At 54.4% G+C, this 22,629-nt stretch overlaps 1 protein-coding gene across 1 annotated transcript in view; it reads left to right on the top strand.

The window, feature by feature from the left end:
• The window catches only part of HSPA12B (heat shock protein family A (Hsp70) member 12B), a 53,587-nt gene that overhangs the window by 25,028 nt on the left and 5,930 nt on the right, over positions 1-22,629 (top strand). The window contains exons 7-9 of the mRNA XM_065405759.1: positions 460-631; positions 14,139-14,225; positions 19,394-19,498. Of these exons, the coding sequence (XP_065261831.1) occupies positions 460-631; positions 14,139-14,225; positions 19,394-19,498 (364 nt within the window). The remainder of the gene's footprint in view (positions 1-459; positions 632-14,138; positions 14,226-19,393; positions 19,499-22,629) is intronic.

The raw sequence follows: 22,629 nt of genomic DNA on the forward strand, positions 1-22,629 counted from the left end.
CCTGTCAACGGCTAACCCTTGTGTTTAGAAAATGTACCAACTTAATTTGCTTTGTCCTCAAGCCTGTCCTGCAGCAGTGAGTTCCGCAGGTCAGTGATAGGCTATGAAACCCACAGTGAGATGGGAGACATTAGCTGCCGCGGGGCCCACAGGGGCAGGGAGGGAAAGGGGCAGGAAAAGCAGGGGAAACCCTAGGAAAGAAGGAGGGTTCTTTGATTCATAACCTGAGTCCAGAAGCCTTCAGATCAGCTCAGTGGTTCACCACGCTGATGCCACAAGGCGGGGCCCTGTGGGGAGCATGCACCCACATGGAACCCCCGTGGGTCAGATAACCACGCCGATCGTCTCTGCCATCACACGGAGCCGGCAGCGTGACCTCCGTATGCAGCCGCTTTCCCTTCGCCTACCCCTGTAACCGCCTTGTGCCAACTCTGTCCCTTGCCTTCCCCTGCTCCACAGGCCGGCTTGGTTTCCCCCGCGAACCCGGAGCAGCTGTTGATCGCACTGGAGCCGGAAGCAGCTTCCATCTATTGCAGGAAGCTCCGCCTCAATCAGCTGATTGACCTGAGCTGCAAACCTCTAGCCAATGGCCTCGCACCAGAGCTCTCCATTGACTCCAGCTTCAGGCAGGGTAAGCGACTGCTGTAGTGTGGACACCTCGTCTGGGGATCCGGGGACAGCTGGGCCGTGGGGTGGGCCACGAGCGGAATGAGCTCGCTGGCCCCAGCCCGACCTCTACAGACTGAGTCTGTGTTGTACAATTCAGCACAACTGGCCATCTCTGCTCAAGAAAGTCCCCCGGGCCGGGGGAGACTAGCAGGGTGCTCCAGCCCTGGCGGAGGGTGATGGAGGGTGGGGAACAGCCGGTGGGCCTGCAGCTCTGGGCTGCGATGTGATAGCAGAGCAGTGGAGGGGTCCCAGGACTGGAACAGCAGGGATCTCAGCGGTTGAAATTCCCACATGTGCCTTTCATTTGGGTGTATTGATGGAACAAACCCCCGCTAGTAAAAGAGCAGGTGTTCCAGGGGGCTTTGGGGAGATGTCAGAGCCGCTGCCACCTCCTGCGCTGTTTCCTCTGCACTATTGCAGCAGGGCTAGAACTGAGCTTGTCCCAGGCCAGCCTGCTGGGGGCTGCTTGGCAGGGGCTGGTTTGGGACTCAGGGGCAGAAAACACCCCTAGGCTTTCCCAGCCTGCATCTCTCCACTTAATATAGCCCCATCAGCATCGCAGCTGTGTCGGTCTGTTCATCTCTTCTCTCAGGCCCGTCTCCCTGCTTCTTCTACGCTAGGACCAGCTGCAGATTGCCAACACAAAACCCTTTCCCCATTCAAATCCTTTCTAAAGTCACTTCTACCACCAGGGGAGATCTGAGTTCCCTCCACCCTGGGCTTTCCCAAGGCACTCCTCTTCTCTGTGCCCATCGGTCAGACTGCCAGCTCTTTCCACTGTCTCATTTTGTGGCTTGTACAATGCCAGATACATCATGAATGATCTGGAAAAAGGGGTAAACAGTGAGGCGGCAAAATTTGCAGATGATACAAAACTACTCCAGATAGTTAAGTCCCAGGCAGACTGCGAAGAGCTACAAAAGGATCTCACAGAACTGAGTGACTGGGCAACAAAATGGCAGATGGGATTCAGTGTTGATAAATGCAAAGTAATGCACCTTGGAAAACATAATTCCAACTATACCTATAAAATGATGGAGTCTAAATTAGCTGTTACCACTCAAGAAAGAGATCTTGGGGTCATTGCGGAGAGTTCTCTGAAAACATCCACTCAATGTGCAGCGGCGTCAAAAAAGCGAAAAGAATGCTGGGAATCATTAAGAAAGGGATCCTAGATAATAAAACAGAAAATATCATGTTGCCTCTATATAAATCCATGGTACGCCCACACCTTGAATACTGCCTGCAGATGTGGTCGCCCGATCTCAAAAAAGATATATTGGAATTGGAAAAAGTTCGGAAAAGGGCAACAAAAATGATTAGGGGTATGGAACAGCTTCCGTGTGAGGAGAGATTAATAAGACTGGGACTTTTCAGCTTGGAAAAGAGACAACTAAGGGAGGATATGACTGAGGTCTATAAAACCGTGAATGGTGTGGAGAAAGTTAATAAGGAAGTGTTGTTTACTTCTCATAACACAAGAACTAGGGGTCACCAAATGAAATTAATAGGCAGCAGGTTTAAAACAAACAAAAGGAAGTATTTCTTCACACAACACACAGTCAACCTGTGGAACTCTTTACCAGAGGATGTTGTGAGGCCAAGTCTATAACAGAGTTAAAAAGAACTAGATAAATTAATGGAGGACAGGTCCATCAATGGCTATAAACCGGGATGGGCAGGGATGGTGTCCCAAGCCTCTATTTGCCAGAAGCTGGGAATGAGCGACAGGGAAAAGATCACTTGATGATTACCTGTTCTGTTCATTCCCTTTGGGGCACCTGACATTGGCCACTGTCAGAAGACAGGATACTGGGCTAGATGGACCTTTGGTCGGATACAGTATGGCCGTTCTTATCATACCACATGATGATGATGATGAAATTCTTTCAATTCTAACAGTAACCCAGGAAGAGTTTGAACAGCAGCTATTGAAGTTAGATGTTTTAAAATCAGCTGGTCCAAATAACTTGCATCCAAGAGTTTTAAAAGAGCTGGCCAAGGAGCTTGCTGGTCCGTTAATGCTGATTTTCAACAAGTCTTGAAACGCTGGGGAATTTCCAGGGGACTGAAAGAAAGCTAATGTTGTGCCAGTATTTAAAAAGGGTGAACAGGACAACCCAGATAATTATAGGCCTGTCAGCCTGACATCAATTCCAGCCGAAACAACAGAAGGGCTCATATGGACTTCATTAATAAAGAGTTAAAGGAGGGTAATGTAATTAATGTCAGTCAATATGGGTTTATGGAAAATAGATCCTGTCAAACTAACCTGATGTCTTTTTGATGAGATTACCAGTTTGGTTGATAAAAGTAACAGTGTTGATGTAATAGACTTAGACTCTGGAAGGCGTTTGACTTGGTATCACAGGACATTTTGATTAAGAAACTAGAATGATACAAAATCAACCTGCCATACATTAATTGGCTTAAAAACTGCCTAATGGATAGGTCTCGATGTGTAACTGTAAACAGGGAACCATCATCGATTGGGTGTGTTTCTAGTGGGGTTGGTTCTTGTCCCTGCACTATTTAACATTTTTATCCATGACCTGGAAGAAAACATAAAACCATCGCTGATAACGTTTGCAGATTATATAAATATTGCGGGTGTGGTAACTAACAAATAGGTCCGGTCAGTGATATAGAGATTCATAGATTCATAGATTCTAGGACTGGAAGGGACCTCGAGAGGTCATCGAGTCCAGTCCCCTGCCCGCATGGCAGGACCAAATACTGTCTAGACCATCCCTGATAGACATTTATCTAACCTACTCTTAAATATCTCCAGAGATGGAGATTCCACAACCTCCCTAGGCAATTTATTCCAGTGTTTAACCACCCTGACAGTTAGGAACTTTTTCCTAATGTCCAACCTAGACCTCCCTTGCTGCAGTTTAAGCCCATTGCTTCTTGTTCTATCCTTAGAGGCTAAGGTGAACAAGTTTTCTCCCTCCTCCTTATGACACCCTTTTAGATACCTGAAAACTGCTATCATGTCCCCTCTCAGTCTTCTCTTTTCCAAACTAAACAAACCCAATTCTTTGAGCCTTCCTTCATAGGTCATGTTCTCAAGACCTTTAATCATTCTTGTTGCTCTTCTCTGGACCCTTTCCAATTTCTCCACATCTTTCTTGAAATGCGGTGCCCAGAACTGGACACAATACTCCAGCTGAGGCCTAACCAGAGCAGAGTAGAGCGGAAGAATGACTTCTCGTGTCCTGCTCACAACACACCTGTTAATACATCCCAGAATCATGTTTGCTTTTTTTGCAACAGCATCACACTGTTGACTCATATTTAGCTTGTGGTCCACTATAACCCCTAGATCCCTTTCTGCCGTACTCCTTCCTAGACAGTCTCTTCCCATTCTGTATGTGTGAAACTGATTTTTTCTTCCTAAGTGGAGCACTTTGCATTTGTCTTTGTTAAACTTCATCCTGTTTAACTCAGACCATTTCTCCAATTTGTCCAGATCATTTTGAATTATGACCCTGTCCTCCAAAGCAGTTGCAATCCCTCCCAGTTTGGTATCATCCGCAAACTTAATAAGCGTACTTTCTATGCCAATATCTAAGTCGTTAATGAAGATATTGAACAGAGCCGGTCCCAAAACAGACCCCTGCGGAACCCCACTCGTTATGCCTTTCCAGCAGGATTGGGAACCATTAATAACAACTCTCTGAGTACGGTTATCCAGCCAGTTATGCACCCACCTTATAGTAGCCCCATCTAAATTGTATTTGCCTAGTTTGTCGATAAGAATATCATGCGAGACCGTATCAAATGCCTTACTAAAGTCTAGGTATACCACATCCACAGCTTCTCCCTTATCCACAAGACTCGTTATCCTATTGAAGAAAGCTATCAGATTGGTTTGACATGATTTGTTCTTTACAAATCCATGCTGGCTGTTCCCTATCACCTTACCACCTTCCAAGTGTTTGCAGATGATTTCCTTAATTACTTGCTCCATTATCTTCCCTGGCACAGAAGTTAAACTAACTGGTCTGTAGTTTCCTGGGTTGTTTTTATTTCCCTTTTTATAGATGGGCACTATATTTGCCCTTTTCCAGTCTTCTGGAATCTCTCCCGTCTCCCATGATTTTCCAAAGATAATAGCTAGAGGCTCAGATACCTCCTCTATTAGCTCCTTGAGTATTCTAGGATGCATTTCATCAGGCCCTGGTGACTTGCAGGCATCTAACTTTTCTAAGTGATTTTTAACTTGTTCTTTTTTTATTTTATCTGCTAAACCTACCCCCTTCCCATTAGCATTCACTATGTTAGGCATTCCTTCAGACTTCTCGGTGAAGACCGAAACAAAGAAGTCATTAAGCATCTCTGCCATTTCCAAGTTTCCTGTTACTGTTTCTCCCTCTTCACTAAGCAGTGGGCCTACCCTGTCTTTGGTCTTCCTCTTGCTTCTAATGTATTGATAAAAAGTCTTCTTGTTCCCCTTTATTCCCGTAGCTAGTTTGAGCTCATTTTGTGCCTTTGCCTTTCTAATCTTGCCCCTGCATTCCTGTGTTGTTTGCCTATATTCATCCTTTGTAATCTGTCCTAGTTTCCATTTTTTGTATGACTCCTTTTTATTTTTTAGATCATGCAAGATCTCGTGGTTAAGCCAAGGTGGTCTTTTGCCACATTTTCTATCTTTCCTAACCAGCGGAATAGCTTGCTTTTGGGCCCTTAATAGTGTCCCTTTGAAAAACTGCCAACTCTCCTCAGTTGTTTTTCCCCTCAGTCTTGATTCCCATGGGACCTTACCTATCAGCTCTCTGAGCTTACCAAAATCCGCCTTCCTGAAATCCATTGTCTCTATTTTGCTGTTCTCCCTTCTACCCTTCCTTAGAATTGCAAACTCTATGATTTCATGATCACTTTCACCCAAGCTGCCTTCTACTTTCAAATTCTCAACGAGTTCCTCCCTATTTGTTAAAATCAAGTCTAGAACAGCTTCCCCCCTAGTAGCTTTTTCAACCTTCTGAAATAAAAAGTTGTCTGCAATGCAGTCCAAGAATTTGTTGGATAGTCTGTGCCCCGCTGTGTTATTTTCCCAACATATATCCGGATAGTTGAAGTCCCCCATCACCACCAAATCTTGGGCTTTGGATGATTTTGTTAGTTGTTTAAAAAAAGCCTCATCCACCTCTTCCACCTGGTTAGGTGGCCTGTAGTAGACTCCTAGCATGACATCACCCTTGTTTTTTACCCCTTTTAGCCTAACCCAGAGACTCTCAACACTTCCATCTCCTATGTCCATCTCTACCTCAGTCCAAGTGTGTACATTTTTAATATATAAGGCAACACCTCCTCCCTTTTCCCCCTGTCTATCCTTCCTGAGCAAGCTGTATCCATCCACACCAACATTCCAATCATGTGTATTATCCCACCAAGTTTCAGTGATGCCAACAATGTCATAGTTGTATTTATTTATTAGCACTTCCAGTTCTTCCTGCTTATTACCCATACTTCTCGCATTTGTATATAGGCATCTAAGATACTGGTTTGATCTTTCCTCCCAGTTTTGTCCTGACCCTCCTTTCTCTCTGCCAATATAGCCCACACTCCCTCTCGTTTCCGACCCATCTCCCAGGTCTCCATGTTCCCCACTTACCTGCGGGCTTTGCTCACCTGTCCCCGTCGAACCTAGTTTAAAGCCCTCCTCACTAGGTTAGCCAGTCTGTGTCCAAATAGGGTCTTTCCCCTCCTCGAAAGGTGAACGCCATCTCTGCCTAGCAGTCCTTCCTCAAATAGCATCCCGTGGTCTAGGAAGCCAAAGCCCTCCTGGCGACACCATCTTCGCAGCCAGGCATTCACCTCCATGATGCATCTGTCTCTGCCCGAGCCCCTACCTTTGACAGGAAGAATCAAAGAGAATACCACCTGTGCTCCAAACTCCTTCACCCGTACTCCCAGAGCCCTGTAGTCACTCTTGATCCGCTCAGTGTCACACCGCGCAGTATCATTTGTGCCCACATGGATGAGTAGCATGGGGTAGTAGTCAGAGGGCTGGATAATCCTCGACAATGCCTCCGTAACGGAGAGATCTGGTTTAGGTTGGCAAACTGGGAGCAAGGAAACAGTATGTGTTTTAATATGGCCACGTGTAAAGTCATAGATGGAGGAAAAAAAGAAGGAAGGCCGTCCTTACAGGACGGGGGATCTATCCTCGGAAGCTGTGACTCTGAAAAAAACACGGGGATCGTGCTGAATAATCAGCTGAACATGAGCTCCCAGCGTGATGCTCTGGCTGAAAGGGCTCCTGTAATCACTTGCTGCATAAACAGAGAATAGTGAGTAGGAGCAGAGAAGTGATTTGACCTCTGTATTTGGCACTGGTGCGACCCCTGCTGGAATCCTGCATCCAGGTCTGGTGCCCACAATTCAGGAAGGCTGTTGATGACTTGGAAAGGGTGCAAAGAAGAGCCACGAGAATGATTAACAGATTGGAAAACCCGCCTTATAGTGAGAAACAAACCTGTTCCGTTTAGCAAAAAGTAGGTGAAGGGGTGATTTGATCACAATCTATAGGTACCTACATGGGAAACAGAAATTTGATGTAGGGGGCTCTTCACAATAGCAGACAAAGGTCTAACACAACCCAATGGCTAGAAGTTGAAGCTAGACAAATTCAGACTGTAAATAAGGCACATATTTTTAACAGTGCGGGTAATTAACCATTGGGATAGTTGATCAAGGGTTGGGGTGGGGGCTCCATCACTGGCAATTTTAAAATCAAGATTGGATGATTTTCTGAAAGATCTGTTGTCGTTCAAACAGGCATTAATTCAGGGCTTGTGCTAGACAGGAGATCAGACTAGATGATCACAATGGTCCCTTCTGGTTTTGTTCTCTATAATCGATGAACTGCCAGCTCCAGACAAATCATAAGCGATGCTAATTCTGGATGATACACCCGACAGTGCGCAGGACCTGCTAGAGATAGAATCCCCCCGACTGACTCTGAGCTCTGGTGATGGGAGATGTGTCATTAGTTTCACTGGTTTTAGCACCCACAGCCCCCAGCCGAGATCAAGACCCAGGTCTTAATAGGCAGCAGGTTTAAAACAAATAAAAGGAAGTTCTTCTTCATGCAGCGCACAGTCAACTTGTGGAACTCCTTGCCTGAGGAGGTTGTGAAGGCTAGGACTATAACAGGGTTTAAAAGAGAACTGGATAAATTCATGGAGGTTAAGTCCATTAATGGCTATTAGCCAGGATGGGTAAGGAATGGTGTCCCTAGCCTCTGTTTGTCAGAGGGTGGAGATGGATGGCAGGAGAGAGATCACTTGATCATTACCTGTTAGGTTCATTCCCTCTGGGGCACCTGGCATTGGCCACTGTCGTCAGACAGGAGACTGGGCTAGATGGACCTTTGGTCTGACCCAGTATGGCCGTTCTTATGTTCTTATGTGTGCTAGGCACTGTACAGACACAGAGGTAGGCTCACTCCCTGCCCTGAAGAGTCAAAGGCCAGACACAGCAATGGAGTCTAACCAACACGTGGGGAAAGGGGATGATGGAGGTCCTGAGAAGAAGATTACGTGGAGCTCAACGGGCCAGGTCTGGGCCCAGTTCAGTCAGATATTTTAGCACGTGTGTAACTGGAAATGTGTGTAGTCCCTGTGAAATCCAAAGGGCTGCTCGTGCTGAAGTGCCAGGCGGAATTGGGACCTGCGACCTGGGTAGGCAGTGTGGTGGCTAGGAATCATTTGAGTGTGTGTGTGCATGTGTGTCTGTGTACGCGTGTGTGTCTGTGTGTGTGTGTGTGTGTGTGTGTGCGTGTGCATGTCTGTGTGTGTGTGTGTGTGTGTCTGTGTCTGTGTACGCGTGTGTGTGTGTGTGTGCGCGCGTGTGCATGTCTGTGTGTGTGTGTGTTTTTGAAAGGCAAGAGCTTTCAGAGCCCCCTGTGGCTGCAGGGAAAGTGTCTCTCCAAAGCAGCGAGTGGCCCCTCTGGGAAATTAGCCACGGAACCAGCCCTGTTTCCTGAGCTCGCTGAGGCCGGGTCAGAGGGTTCCCGTATCAAAACAAAACCGAAGCCTAACAATTGCAGTGTGCGGGGGGAAGGCAGCCCCATCTGGTCTGCATTACGGGTGCTCGGCTGGTGCTCGGCTGCGCTGCTTACAGAAATCCCGCAGCTCCGGTCCTTTCTGACCACCTCGGCTGGATCCTGGGTGTCAATCCAGAGCAGCTCAGCTGCCTTTGTTGTGGATTTACACTGGTGGAAGGGAGAGCAGAATTTGGCCCTTGCTGGTCACTGAAAAGTCCAAATGTTCTGGCTGATGTCAGGGCTGTTTGGGAATGACCCCCTCCCACCCCTTCACTCGGGACTTTATTGAGGTGACGCTGTCTGGTTTGGCTTCCCGGACGGCCTTTGCAGCTTCCTGGATGTTCCAAGTCAGATCCACAACCCTGAACGCCTAGCAAGCGGAGTGTGCCTGGCCTTTGACAGGTCCAGCTCGCCAGATCGGCTCAGCGTAAATCCCCAGCCGCGCCATCACGTCGCGATCCCGGAGACGAGCCTGAGCATTAGAGAGACGCACACTGACGTCAGCGGGGTGAGGCTGGATTTACACTAGAGTAGCGGAGATCAGACTCTGGCTCCAAGCCCGTGGCAGTCAGTGGGTAATTCCGGATTTACCCCAGGATGACTGGGAGCCGAATCCAGCCCTGGCTCCACGGCAGTCCTGTGTAGCTGAAAACAGAATCTGGTCTGTCCTCAGGCACTGCGGCAGGGCCAGACACTGAGGTCACTAATCACATGGAGCTCTGCAATTTGGGCCACCCCTTCCTTCCCCTAGTGCGGCTTGCAGAAAAGCAGAGCACATCTGCCCTGCATCCCGCATGGCCTCTCCCTCATCACCTGCCAAGAGGTGCAAGCTGGATGTGTGCATCACGGCTGTGGAACGAGCTGGCCGGTCTCAGCCCAGGGCCCGTGGGCCAAGGGTCTACAGCACTAACTGGCCACCTTGCTGGCCGTCCCAACAGATAGGCATGGGCTGACTAGGCCCTTCCCACTCCCAGAGGCCGCCCCTCCATGTCAGGCAGAAGACGGCAGTGACCCTGCCCTGCCACTGGCCTGCTGGATCTTCTCTGTGGGTAAACACAGTCCCCCAGCCAGGACTGTCCTCTTTGCTCCGAGAACGCAATGCTGTGGCCAGCTGCGACAGAGGCTGCGCTCCAGTCCTGGGGTGCTTTGGCCAGGGACACTAGGCAGCACAGGCCGTGTTAATCCAGCGCTGATGCTGCGAGAACCACAGGGTCTGTCTGTGTCCTGCAGCCCATCCTCGGCTGGGGCAGCAGCACTGATGTCAATGGGAGTTCGGCACCTGAATCCCTTCGAGGCGCTGGGCCACAAGTCAGATCGACTCAATGAGTGCCAGCGGCATGACTATCGTCTCCACAGCATGGGGTGCCGCGTGGTAGCTCAGCCCACAGGACACTAGCCCACGTTGGCACGAGGGACCACGCGTGCCGAGTGTCAGCCCTGTCTTTGTGCTGGAACCAGGGAGGGTTTGTGCTGCAAGGCAGGTGCTGTCAGTAGAAACCAGCCAGACGCAGGCCTTTGGCCTGACCAGAAGGTGTCATTTGACAGGGAGCGCCAGGGTCCATCGCGTGATGGAGGAGTTTGTCCAGAGCTGTCCGCTCCGTCATGCCTTCTGCCCAGCCACTCAGCCAGGCTCCTTCTCATCTGTACCAGGAGTTCGTAATAATGTCCCTCTCTCGCAGATGAGCTCAGAGCAGTTAGAGCATTGCTGTGCTTGTCCGCCCAGCCTCACTGGGGCTGGATGGTCGTGTGGTGGATGTACTGGCCTGGGACTTGGGAGACCTAGATGTGATTTTTGGCTCTGCCCCAGACTCCCTGTATGACCTTGGGTGAGTCACTTAATCTCTCTGGGCCTCAGGTTCCTCGTCCGTAAAATGAGGATCATGATACCGCCCTCCTTTGAGACCTACTGATGAATAGCGCTAGAGAAGAGCCGGGTGGTGGTGTTAGCTATAAAATGGGAACAATCATTCTTACCTACTGTTAATGCCTGTGAGATGCTATAGTCATGGTGGCCAGCTAAACAGCTAGAACTGTCCTCCTTCTACCGATGGGGAAACCGAGGCACAGAACAGTGGTGCTACTTGCCCAGGGTCACACAGTTGGCTGGTTTTGTGTCTTAACCACAAGATTTCCCCTCTTGTTGTACCATCTCCAGCTCATCTATTTGCCCAGCTTCTGCCTTCCTTCTGCTTGGTTCATTTCCTCCAAAGAGCCTCTGACTGGCTGCTTGACAAACTGCATTAGAGAAGCAAATATCCTGCCTTGCTCTAATATCTCCAGACACCTGGTCAGCTTTGAGCAGACAATAGATGTTTTCCTAGTCAAGAGCTGAGTAATTAAAGTCTTCCATGGTCATAACCCTCTTTTCTTACAGGTCTCTCATCTGTAAAAACATCTCTTGCTCTCCTCCCAATCTGCCCTGGGGGTCCCCACATCCACCCCTGACTTTCCTGGCCTTAAATTTCCAGCTTAAACTGTCTCTGTCTCAGCTAAGCCTTTGGTTTCCCTCTGCATGCTTGTGTTTGTCCCTCTCCCTCTTGGCCCTCGGCTTTCATTTTCCTCCTGCTAAACTCAGAGCCGCTGAGCTTTCAACCTGCTTTTCAGGCGCAGTCACACCACAGAACATTAGAGCAAATCCCGAGCTGTCTAGGAGCTTCATAGTTGACACCGGGGCCACTGATAACTTCATAGCAATACTAGGGCAGAACCCAGGTTCCTTGCTTTAAAAGCCCTGGTTAAAGCTACTTGAGCTCAAGGAGAATCTCCGCTCAGTATAGAAGATCTGACACACGGCTAAGCAGCTCTGATTCCCTCCAGCAGAGGGCGGTGCTGCTTCAACACAGTTCATTGCCTTAGGTTCCTCTGCAGGCTCTGTAATATTTACCTCCGAGGAAGTGCCCTAGCTTAGGGGGACCCGGTAGCAAGTGTGAAAAACCAGAACACTTTGTTTTTTTCACAGGTGGAGGGGAGGTATAGTTACATATCTAAGAGAAAGCCCCTAATATCAGGACGTCTGGGATCCCTGCTCTAGCTTCACCCCAGCTGGAGAGTCCTTGCTCAGGACACTGGGGACAAAGCCGACGTAAATGGCGACTACAAGGCGAGCGCTTTAACAGGTGTATGTCAGTGTTGCCCCACTGACGCTGATTTCCGCTAGCTGAGCATCTGGCCTCTAGACTGTGAGATCTTGGGGGCAGGGACCTGTCTGTACGCGGTGGACGGTGCTTAGCGTGCTGCTGGCTGCTATAGAGTTAATATCATAATCATTAATGAATGGCAGTAGAGGTACCGCAGAGAGCTGTGGGCTCAGGCCAACCCCCTAGGTCTGTTTCTTCCCTATGGTCCGTGTCTACGTTTCACAGAGCGAGATTTTTTGCGGGGCGGGAGCACTGAGCGACCTGCTGGTTGTTTGTTGTTGCATCTTTGGGCAAAAGCTGATGAGCTAACACGGAAAAGCACATCCCAGGGAGCTGAAAATAGATTCCCCCGGCGGGTAGCCCCACCCTCTCCAAACATCTCCCCGCCCTTCCTGGCCTCATCGACCAAACCCATCTTGCCCAGCCCGGCTTTTTATCTGGCATCTTTGTTTTTCCTCCCCGCCCAGCATCATGAGAGATTCGGGGGCGGGGGGAGAAACTCCACCCAAAGTGACAATCAACCCAGGAACAACATGGGAGCCAAAGCGCCATCCTGTCCACTCCTCTCCCGGGGGGTGGGGAAGGAGGTGAGGTCAGCAGAGAAGAGACGGGAGTTACAAGCCAGCTGTGGCTCAGGTACTGGTCATGTCAGATCTTACAGCTGAGCCACATGAAGGCTAGTTACTGCTTGGCTGGGAGCCTTGCAAGGGAAAAGCCGGGGGCTGGTAAGTAGGTGGCCCATGTCCCTCTGTCAGTATTGAGCCAGTCAGTACCTCACTAAGAGGCTAGGGGGTGCTGTGTGGGTGACTCAGTAGGGGGCGCTCTGCCCTCTGAGTCGATATTAAACCAGTGCCCGCACATGGGGCGCGGTATTGCTCAGTCGTTCAGAAGAGAAGCTCTGTTTGCCCCGTGTACATCGGTAGGGGCGTTGACTCCCGTGCCCTGGCCAGACTCCAGCTCAGGGAGCTGCACTGGGCATTGCATCCCGCCCGGCCAGTATTCTCCTGCCTCGTAGTGTTGCTGTGCGCTGTGGGACAGCAGCTGAGCCCCACCCCAGAGGTGACTGCATTGTGGTGGTGACGTGATCCATGGGCATCCTTTGTGTGTAATGTGTGTTAAGTGCTTTGGCACAATGGGGGACGGATGCATAACACACATGATTACAAACAAAGATGCTGCCCTGCGCCTCTCCGAAGCTTTGCCCATGATTTGCTACGCAGCCCGTTGTGCGTTCAGACATCGGCACCAATGCCAGCTGCTGTCAGCCCCTGGTGGGATGGAGACCTGCCCCTCCCAGCGGCCCTGCTCCTGAAGGGCTCTGCAGTGGGGTGACAGAGTTAGCCGTGAGCTGGCTCCCAGGCCAGCCCGACAGGCCAGGAACTCCGGTCCCTGATGTGTGGGCAGGCTTGTCACCACGGCCTGACTGGTCGCGCTGGAGCGTCTCCGAGTTCTGGGTGACGCCTGCGTAGGGCAGCTTTGATTTCACTCTCCCAAGAAAGCGGGTAATTTGGGGCAGGTTTTTTTCTGGCAATTTCGAGGTGATTTTAAGGCCATAAAAATGAAAGACGATTAGCACCAATTGGGGCAGACACGATGCAGGCAAGATATAGGGAAACCTCCCCCCTGCCACAGCTCTGCTGATGCTCCTCAATCCCAACCCTCAGCCCCCCGTTATTCCAGTCCTGGGCTTCCCACACACAGCTCTGCTGATGCCCCTCTGTTTCAGTCCATGCCCCCCATTATTCCAGTCTTAGGGTCCCCACACACAGCACCATCAGTGCCCCTCAATCCCAACCCACCGCTCCCCCATTCATCCAGTCCTGAGGTTCCCCCCCTCAGCCATTGCTAGCCCAGCCCTGGGTTCGCCCCCAGTTCGGTTGTGTCCTGCAGCACTGCTTGCTCTTCCGGTCTGACTCCCCCGAGCTCTGCTCCTGCCCCTCACCCCTCCGCTGTGCCTGCAAATGAACGGGAGGCTGCAAGAGGGTCCCGAGTTCATCAGGAAGGGCCCGATCCTGCTTCGGAAGTCACCAGCCGTTGTACCACTGACTCCTCCGGAGAGGTGCTGAGTCTTGCAGGCAGCAGGAGTAGCGGTGCTGAGGCTAGGGGCTGCCGGGGGCAGAAGCTGGAGGTGCCGGTGCTGCTGGGCAGAGCCGCTGGAGCCGTTGTCCCAGGCGTGTGGGTCAAGGTCAGACCTCCACACAGCCTGTCCGGCTCACAGCCGCCCCCCATTGCCCCGTGTCCCTCTCACACCCAATCCCTTTGCTTTCTCCTCGCAGCCAGAGAGCAGCTCCGGCGTTCCCGGCACAGCAGGACCTTCCTGGTGGAGTCGGGGGTAGGCGAGCTGTGGTCCGAAATGCAGGCAGGTAGGAGGGGCCGTTTGCTCAGGAACGGGAAGTGGGTGAGGCCCATCGTAATGAGCCGAAAGCAGAGCCCACCATCTCGGGGGACGGAATCCCGCCTCATCCAGGACCCCCGTGAGCGCAGCCTCCACGCCCTGGCCACAGAGCCAACCACAGCCCCCCCTTAGGATTGAACGCCGCTGTTAACTGACTGCCATCTCTCTGGCTAAGGCCCTTCTATGGGCCGTGTCACCGTAGTATTGGGCGCTTCCCAATTGTTACTGGACTCACCCTCACACACCTCTATGAGGCAGGGCCGTGTGATTATCTCCATTGCACATGTGGGGAAACTGAGGCACAGAGCCACTAAGTGACTGGCCCCAGGTCACACAGGGAGTCTGTGGCAGAGGAGGGGATTGAACTCAAATCTCCCAAGTCCCAGGCCAGCCCCCTGGCAATCAGACCCTCCCCCCCATAACACACACACTGCTCTAACCAGAGGAAGGTGTCACCCTTGCGCCAAGGAAAGACCTTGCGAGGTGAGACAGATGAACGGAGCAGCCTGGGCTCTTCCCAAGTGTCTCTGAAGCCAGTGGTCTGACACCGGGGGGGCTCGTCTACGCGGGACGTCAGAGCGCGGCAAGCTGGGGTGTGACTCACCAGCGCCCCCACTGGCCGTGCAGGAACGTCCCGCAGCGCCCGGAGGGTTCTGCAGGGCGCTTTGCCGTACCCCGCCAGGGGGGGTCTAGGTGCTGTGCAGACATCCCCTGAGCAGGGCCGGTGCAACCTATTAGGCGACCTAGGCGGTCGCCTAGGGCGCTAGGATTTGGGGGGCGGCATTTTCTTCGGCGGCGACCGCAGCGGCCGGATCTTCGGCTGCCCCAGTCGCCGCCGGCATTTAGGCTGCCTCTCTCAGTTGCTGGCTCTCTCCTGCTCGAGACGAACGCTCTCTCCCCTTGTCACCCTGTCTCCAGCTGTCCCTGTAGGAGGGTCGGATTCTGGTGGAGCAGCTCAGGCAACAGCTGGGGTCTCCTCGGCCCCCAGCCGGCCTGCCCACGATACGCAGAGCGCCCTGGGCCCTGACGGTCGCCCCTGGGTGCTGTGTGAAGATGGTTCTTGGAGCTCTGCCAGCTGCTGCTGAGGCATCGCTGGCCTGCCGGCGCCCCCTAGCAGAGGGAGATGGCGCCTCTCCCGAGGGGCTCGGCTCCCTGCTTCCCCATGCCACTGCCCCTCTGCCCCCAGGGGGTTCCCCGAGGCTGCGCTCTGGCCAGCCTCCTGCTGGCTGTGCCTATGGGGGCGGCTGGGAGTTTCAGCGAGGCGGCCCCAGGTTCCAGCAGCAGGTGGGTATCACCCCTGCTCAGAGAGGGGGGCTTGGCTGCGCCCTCCCTCTGCTAAGACACGGCCCCTGGATCTCGCTGTATCCCAGCTGCTGGGGAAAGTCCAGCTAGCCCAGCTCTGCTCGGCACGGGGGGTCCCAGCATCCGCCCGCTCCTTTGGGAGGCAGGGACCTGGCTGGCAGGTGCTGAGCCCATCCATCCTATTGACTCTCAGGGCAGCTGCTGGGCTCGCAGCAGAAAATCAGGCCATTTATGTGGGCCCCTAGATCTGGATTCAAGGGGTGTTTGCATCTGCAGTGTTTGGCCCTGCAGTATCAATGCTCCCGCTTCCTCAACTGTCAGGTGGGAGCTCATGTGCCTGCCGCTGCCGAGCGCGCCGCGGTCCCTGGCTGAGGAGCGTTAGGAATCGTTAATTAGGTAGCACGGTTGAGGGCGCTAGGGACGCAGGCGCTGCGGCTCAGATCGCTTCGTGCAGCTGTCAGGATCTCCGGTTCATCTCGCCTTCGGGGCCAGCTGTTCCCAGTGGGTAGAACACAGGCCTAGGAAAGGGTTCTCGCCCTGAGCCCGTGGGGTGACCCTGGGCCAGTCACTTCCCTGCTCCGTGCCTCAGTTTCCCCAGCTGTAAAATGGGAATAACGCCGCCGCCCTTCCAGACACTAGCTCATGGCTGTGTATAAAGAGTTCTGGTGAAAGGTGCTAGAGCAGGGGGAAATGCAGGGTCGGTTTGCAGTGGAGAAGAGACAGGAGTGGGCTAATATCAAGGGGATTCTTTCTTCAGGCTGCCGGCTTCAGAGAGACCCAGTGGCTCTCTGGCTCTCTCTCCTCCAGAGATGAGCGACAGCATGGACCGAACTTCCAGGGGTCGCCCTGTTTCTCAACTAGCACACGGCACTGCCTGAAAACCAAGCAGAGGATTCTGGCCCCAAATCCTTCTGGGATGGAGAAAACACGAGCAGTAGCACCACACTGCTCTTCTGCAGTGCACTTGGGGGAGGGATAGCTCAGTGGTTTGAGCATTGGCCTGCTAAACCCAGGGTTGTGAGTTTAATCCTTGAGGGGACCATTTAGGGATCTGGGGCAAAAATCTGTCTGGGGCTTGATCCTGCTTTGAGCAGCGGGTTGGACTAGATGACCTCCTGAGGTCCCTTCCAACCCTGATAGTCTATGAAACCCCAGATCGCAACTGGGGAAACCGAGGCACAATGAGGGGCAGCAACTTGCCCAGGGTCACAGAGGGAGGCAGAGCTGGGACCCCACACCTGCTAATATCCTGTGCTGTGGTTTAGCCCCCAGGCGCCTCTTCTCTCAGAGCGGTGGAGTCCCTGGACATGTGTCCTTGTAACCCAGGTGCTTATGAAAGGGGTCCTGCCAGCAGCGCTGCCTGTTGGCTGCATTGTGACGCTCCCTGCCTGAGCTGTACCCACCAAGCCCATATTGGCTCAAACTGTCACGCCTTGCTGGGTACAGTGGCCAGCTTGGACCCGCTGGGCCTGTTCTGTCTGAAGCCTAGCGCCTCCAGTGGACTTGCCAGAGTCGGGGAGGGAGTGCGGTCTAGTGGTCAGAACACACCGCCAGTAATCAGGATGGCACTGCAGTTGACTCAGTGTATGTCCTCTGTGAATCATTTCACTGCTCTTGGCCTCAGTTTCCCCATCTGTACAGTGGGGATAACAGCCCTGCCCTGCCTCCCAGGGGTGCCCTGCCCTGCCTCCCAGGGGCGTCGGGAGCTAAATCCATCAAAGACATGAGGTGTTCAGCTATTACTGTGACCGGTGCCATAGAAAGACCTTAGCTAGATTTGCCCTTGGTCCCACAGTGGGTCAGAACGCAGTCTTCGGACTCCCAATCCAGTGCCCCGGCCGCATGCTTCTCTCCCTTCGTGCCCCTAGGAAAGCTGGGGGGGGCGCATCTTCAGCTCTCAGCTCGCGCTCGGCTGCGCCCGGCTTCGGTGAGAGCAGGACCGGGGCCCTCATGTTCTGCTTTAGAAGGTTTTAAGCTGCGGCAGCTGCCGCCGGTGGCATGGGGGGCTCCCAGGCATTGTGAGATCCACCACTAGGTCAGCACCCCACCCCGCCCTGAGCTCCCAGGCAGGCCCGAGGAATGAGGACACGGCCCCAGGTGACCCCTTGATGCCAGTTACCAACAGGAATGGACCAGCTCCTCCCCGAAGCTTGATCTCTTCAACAGCCTTCCTGCCTGGCGAGCCCCGTCCAGGGGCTTAGCGATTTCCCTTGCTCTGGAGAAATTCGGGAGGAAGGGCTGAGGTCAGCTCGCTGCCGGCAGGAAATCGCTCCTTACCGAGCATCTGGCCGGCTCGCAGGAAGCTGACTTCGCTCAGGAGGGAGGTTTTGGCCGTCCCTGGGCTGGAGCGTTGGGGGTTGTTTTTTGGGTTGCCGGATTCAGTGAGGATTAACCGTCAGGGGCCTGTGGGGAGGGAGCGGTCACTGGCTGGTGGCAACGGTGCTCTGTGTTTCTGCGGTCCCTTCCAAGCTCCCTGCAAACACCAGTCCAGCCCCGCCTGGCCTGTGCGCAGGGGAGGGGAGCAGGGTCAGGCCGAGAAGCGGCGCACGAGGGGAGCGTGGGGGGAAACCCCTGGCTTGGAGGGAGCGGTCTGGGGCTCGGCAGCGCAGGCTACAAGCAGCAGCCAGGTGGACGTAACTGGCGAGCTCGGAGCCCCCCGCAGCCGGCGGGAAAGTGGCGCACGGGGGGCCCAGTCCTGCAGGCATGAGTCATGTCCCCGGGTGACCTGCCCCTTGGCTCCATTGGCGGCTCACGGCTGTCAGGGAGAATCGGGCCCATTGGCTGGGCGAGGTCCAGGATCAGGCTCTAATGCAGCAAACACCTCAGCCTGGCGGGAGCAAAGCAGGACGGCAGCCCTGGCAGTTGCTCAGATCATCCGCCTCTCATCAGCGCTTTGCCCGGGTCCCACGGTGGTTCTTAGCAGGAATGAGCAGGACAGACCGTGGCCGCTACAGGCTCCGCTCAAGGCCCCTTGTTAGGGCTCTGCCAAATTCACGGCCCATTTTGGTCAATTTCACAGTCAGAGGATTTTTAAAATCTGAAATGTCATGGTTTCAGATATTTAAATCTGAGATGTCGCGGTGTTGTAACCGGGGGGTCCCGGCCCAAAAGGAGGTCATGGGAGGAGGGGTGGCAAGGCTGTTGTGTGGGTGGGGTCCCAGTATTGCCACCCTTATCGCTGCGCTGCCAGCCAATGGGAGCTGTGGGGGGCAGTGCCTTCAGGCGAGGGCAGCGCACAAAGCCCTCTGCCGCCCTCCCGCCCTCCCAGGGGCCGCAGGGACGTGGTGCTGGCCACTTCCAGGAGCGGCGCGGGGCCAGGGCAGGCAGGGAGCCTGCCTTAGCCCCGCGATGCAATGGGGCTGGCGATCCTGCGGGCCGGATTGAAAGACCTGACGGGCTGGATCCGACTCGCGGGCCGTAGTTTGCCCACCCCGGGCTAGGTTCTCCTCTCAGCCGCATCCTGCCCTGCTCTGGCCCTCAGTCCCGAGCTTTGCAACTGGCGTTTCCAGCTATGCAGAGGCGGTGAGGGATGGGGGATGGGCACTTGGCTGCATCGGGGCTGCCACCCCCCATGTCACATGGCAGAAAGGAGGGGGCAGGCTCTCAGGACCCGGTGTCTGTACGAGCACAGTTCTCTGCCTCGCTGGTCTGCAACTCAGGACACCTGAGTTCTGTGCCTGGCTCTTCCACTGGTCTGCTTGGCGACCTTGGGCAGGTCACTTCCCCGCTCCGTGCCTCAGTTTCCCCACCTGCAAAATGGGGGCCGTGAGACCGGCCTGGGTTGAGAGCCATGGATGATGAGAGCTAGGGGAGGCTGTTGTTATTTTCTTCCAGGAGACCGTTACATCGTGGCTGACTGCGGTGGCGGGACGGTGGATCTGACCGTCCACCAGATCGAGCAGCCGCAAGGGACGCTCAAAGAGCTCTACAAAGCCTCAGGTAGGATGGCGATGCCCGGGAGTCATGTGCCAAGGGCCCAATCCAGTGCCTGTTGGAGCCAGTGGAAAGACTCCCATGGCCTTTGGATCAGACCCCCAAATGCTTCCCCCTCTCTGCCCCCAGCTAATGGCTGACCCTCTGTATTGGGCAGGAAGGAATGGAGTGGCCATCGGTCACTGCTCCTGCGGGAAAAGCCTGCCCAGCAAATGCCCCATAGCTGCCTCTCCTCAGCCAGCATGTTGCCATGGGCTGTGGGGCACGGGTGTGTCTGGAGAGGGGCTCGGAGGAGGGGATGGTGGCGGCTGTACGGATCGGGTCAGGGAGGGTGGCCCAGGCGGGATGGGTGGCGTGGAGGGTGGTGATGGGTGACGCGGCTGGGGACTGGAGGGCCTAGCGTAGGAGAGGTGCCTGGAAGAGCTTGGCTAGCAAGGAGGCCGAGTGGGCAGCTGACTCTTCTCGGTAAATACATCTGGGAGGAGGAGTAAACACCAGGGGGGGTGAAGAGCTTTTAAGCTAAAGGGCACTGTGGGCACAAGAGCTAATGGGGATAAACTGGCCAGGAACAAATTCAGGCTGGGACTGAGAAGGTTTCTCACCATCGGAGGGGTGAGGTGCTGGGACAGACACACACACACACACACACACACACACACACACACACACACACACACACACACACACACACACACACACACACACACACACACGGCTGTGAGGCAAAGGACGGGATTAGTTCTAAGCGAGCTGGACAGATGCTCGTGATGGGGGTGGGGGGCAGGGCTCAGCAGCCCTGGGGCTCACGTCCAGGTGACGTTCTATGTTCCCAAAACTCATGCTTCAGGGCTTCAGCTGGCCACAGGCCGGGGTCAGGAAGGGATTTCTCCCCCCTCAAGTATATTCCGGGAGGGTTTTTTTTTTAATCTCCTTTGAAACATCAGGGATGGCCAAGGCAGGAGATGGGACATGGGCTAGGCTGGGCGAGGGCGCTGAGTTGGCACCGAACATCCTCTTGCTCGCTCAGTGGCTTGGCTGGCTTGTTCGTACTCACGTGCTGGGGGTCTAACTGATGGCCACGTGTGGGGCTGGGAAGGAATTTCCCCCCAGGTCAGAGGGGGCAGTGATGCCGGGGGGAAGGATCATCTTCCTCTGTTGCATCTGGGTGCAAGTCAGTTGCCAGGATCGGCTGGGTATGTCTCACCTAATCAGTTCCCTGCCATAGAGGTGCCCTCAGGCGCTGGTGCCGCTCGGTCCCGCCTGTGGCACACACTAGCGTGGGCTCCTGCGGGCTGTCACAGCCCTGGGGTCGCTCCTGTGGCTGGGTCAGGGCACGGGTGCTGGGCGGGGTCACTGGCCCGGGCTATACAGCAGGGCAGACGGGATGCACTGGTGGTCCCTTCTGGCTTTGCCCTCTCTGACTCGGTGGGTGATGGAGGCCGGTGTTGTGGGCAAAGGCAGTGTGTGTGTGTGTGGGGGGGGGTGACCCACGGGGGTGTGATTAGCCGGGATGAGCTGGAGCTGCAATGGCCGTAGCTGGGTCTAAATTTCAGGCCTGGGGAGGGGCTCGGGCGCGGCCTTGGATTGCGGTAGCGGGACATGTCCAAGGAGCCCTGGCGATTCGGATGTCTCTAGAGCATCCCACTCCCACCCCCTAGTGGCCAGTGTGGGATTGTTCCCATTCCCCTGGTGGCTGTCCCCTGCCCGCTGGGCGTCCCCGCTGACGGGCGTGTTCCCGAGCTGCAGAAGGCGACTGGCCAAAGTGAGTCTCTGGCTACCCCACACAGATAAGTCGACCTATGTTAGGTCGCCTTACAGCCACCGCATTAACGACTGTGGTGGCTGATGTCCACACGACCCTCCTGCTGGTGGTGCGTGTCCTCACCAGGAGCACGTCCACCCACTGAAGAGGGGCAGTGTGGGGGGGCTGAGAGCTAGGGGTCTCCGCTCCATCTGCCCCCCCCCCCGTCTTCTCTCCTCCCCACTCCCAGCCAGGAGCAGTGGGGCAGCTGCCCGGGGCTTCTCGCCTCTGCACGCTCAGCCAGGAGCAGGGGGAGCCACCTGGGGCTTCTCGCCTCCTGCGGGGAGATCTGCCCCAGGAGTCCGGTCGGCTGCCATGCTCCCGGTGGGGAGCAGGGACCCCGGGGGGCAGCAGGGGTCCCTGTGGGGAGCCCGGGCAGCAGCCTAAGCCGGGAGCCGAGGTGGCAGCCAGGCTCCGGAGCCAGCTTTCTTGTCAATTTAATGGCATGAAATTGACAAGAATGACAGCCAGCAGCTGATGTAAGGAAACCAGCGTCTACACAGACATGGCCTGGCCCTAACTCCAGTGACATCAGCCCAACGCCACTTGGGGAGGGGGGGTGTTTTTATGATGTCTGCCTAAAACCGTGTAGTGTAGACAAGGCCTAAAACCTCAGGAGCGACCCGTTCAGCTGGGGAGACAGCATCTCCCAGGGACCGGTCCCCAGTGCACCTCAGCGTGCAGCCCCGGCCCCGTGTCTCAGTGCAACGAGGGGCTGTAGCACCATCTGGTGTCCATAGGGAAACTAGCTATAGACTTCCAACCGGAGGATTTGCTGGGGGCCTGCAGAGGTCCCCGTGATGGGCAGCGATGCTGATGAATTGCAGTGGACTGGAGTCACGTTAAGCCCCGTAAGAGAAGCGTGAGAGACAAAACTGGGTTGCTGTGGTAAAGTTTCCCAGTCGCATGGCAGAAGGGTTCTGTGCAGTGAGGTTATTGAGAGGGGAGGGCCCAGGAGCAGAGACCAGACCCCCCCCCTTCCCCCCAGACTACAGGCCTGTCACACACCTGATCATGATTAGGGGAGGGAGGTCATCAGTAACAGCTTTGTGTTCCGAGGTCATCTCAGTTTGTGTGAGGGAGGGATAGCTCGGAGGTTTGAGCATTGGCCTGCTAAACCCAGGGTTGTGAGTTCAATCCTTGAGGGGGCCACTTAGGGATCTGGGGGAAAATCAGTACTTGGTCCTGCTAGTGAAGGTACAGGGCTAGACTCAATGACCTTTTAAGGTCCCTTCCAGTTCTAGGAGATAGGATATCTCCATTATTTAATAAAAAAAAAAAGCAGCTACTGAGTGATGCCAGAAAGCGACAGACAAGCCCCAGACGAACAGGTTTT

Source organism: Emys orbicularis, chromosome 5 (assembly GCF_028017835.1).
Source record: "Emys orbicularis isolate rEmyOrb1 chromosome 5, rEmyOrb1.hap1, whole genome shotgun sequence".
Taxonomy (NCBI): domain Eukaryota; kingdom Metazoa; phylum Chordata; order Testudines; family Emydidae; genus Emys; species Emys orbicularis.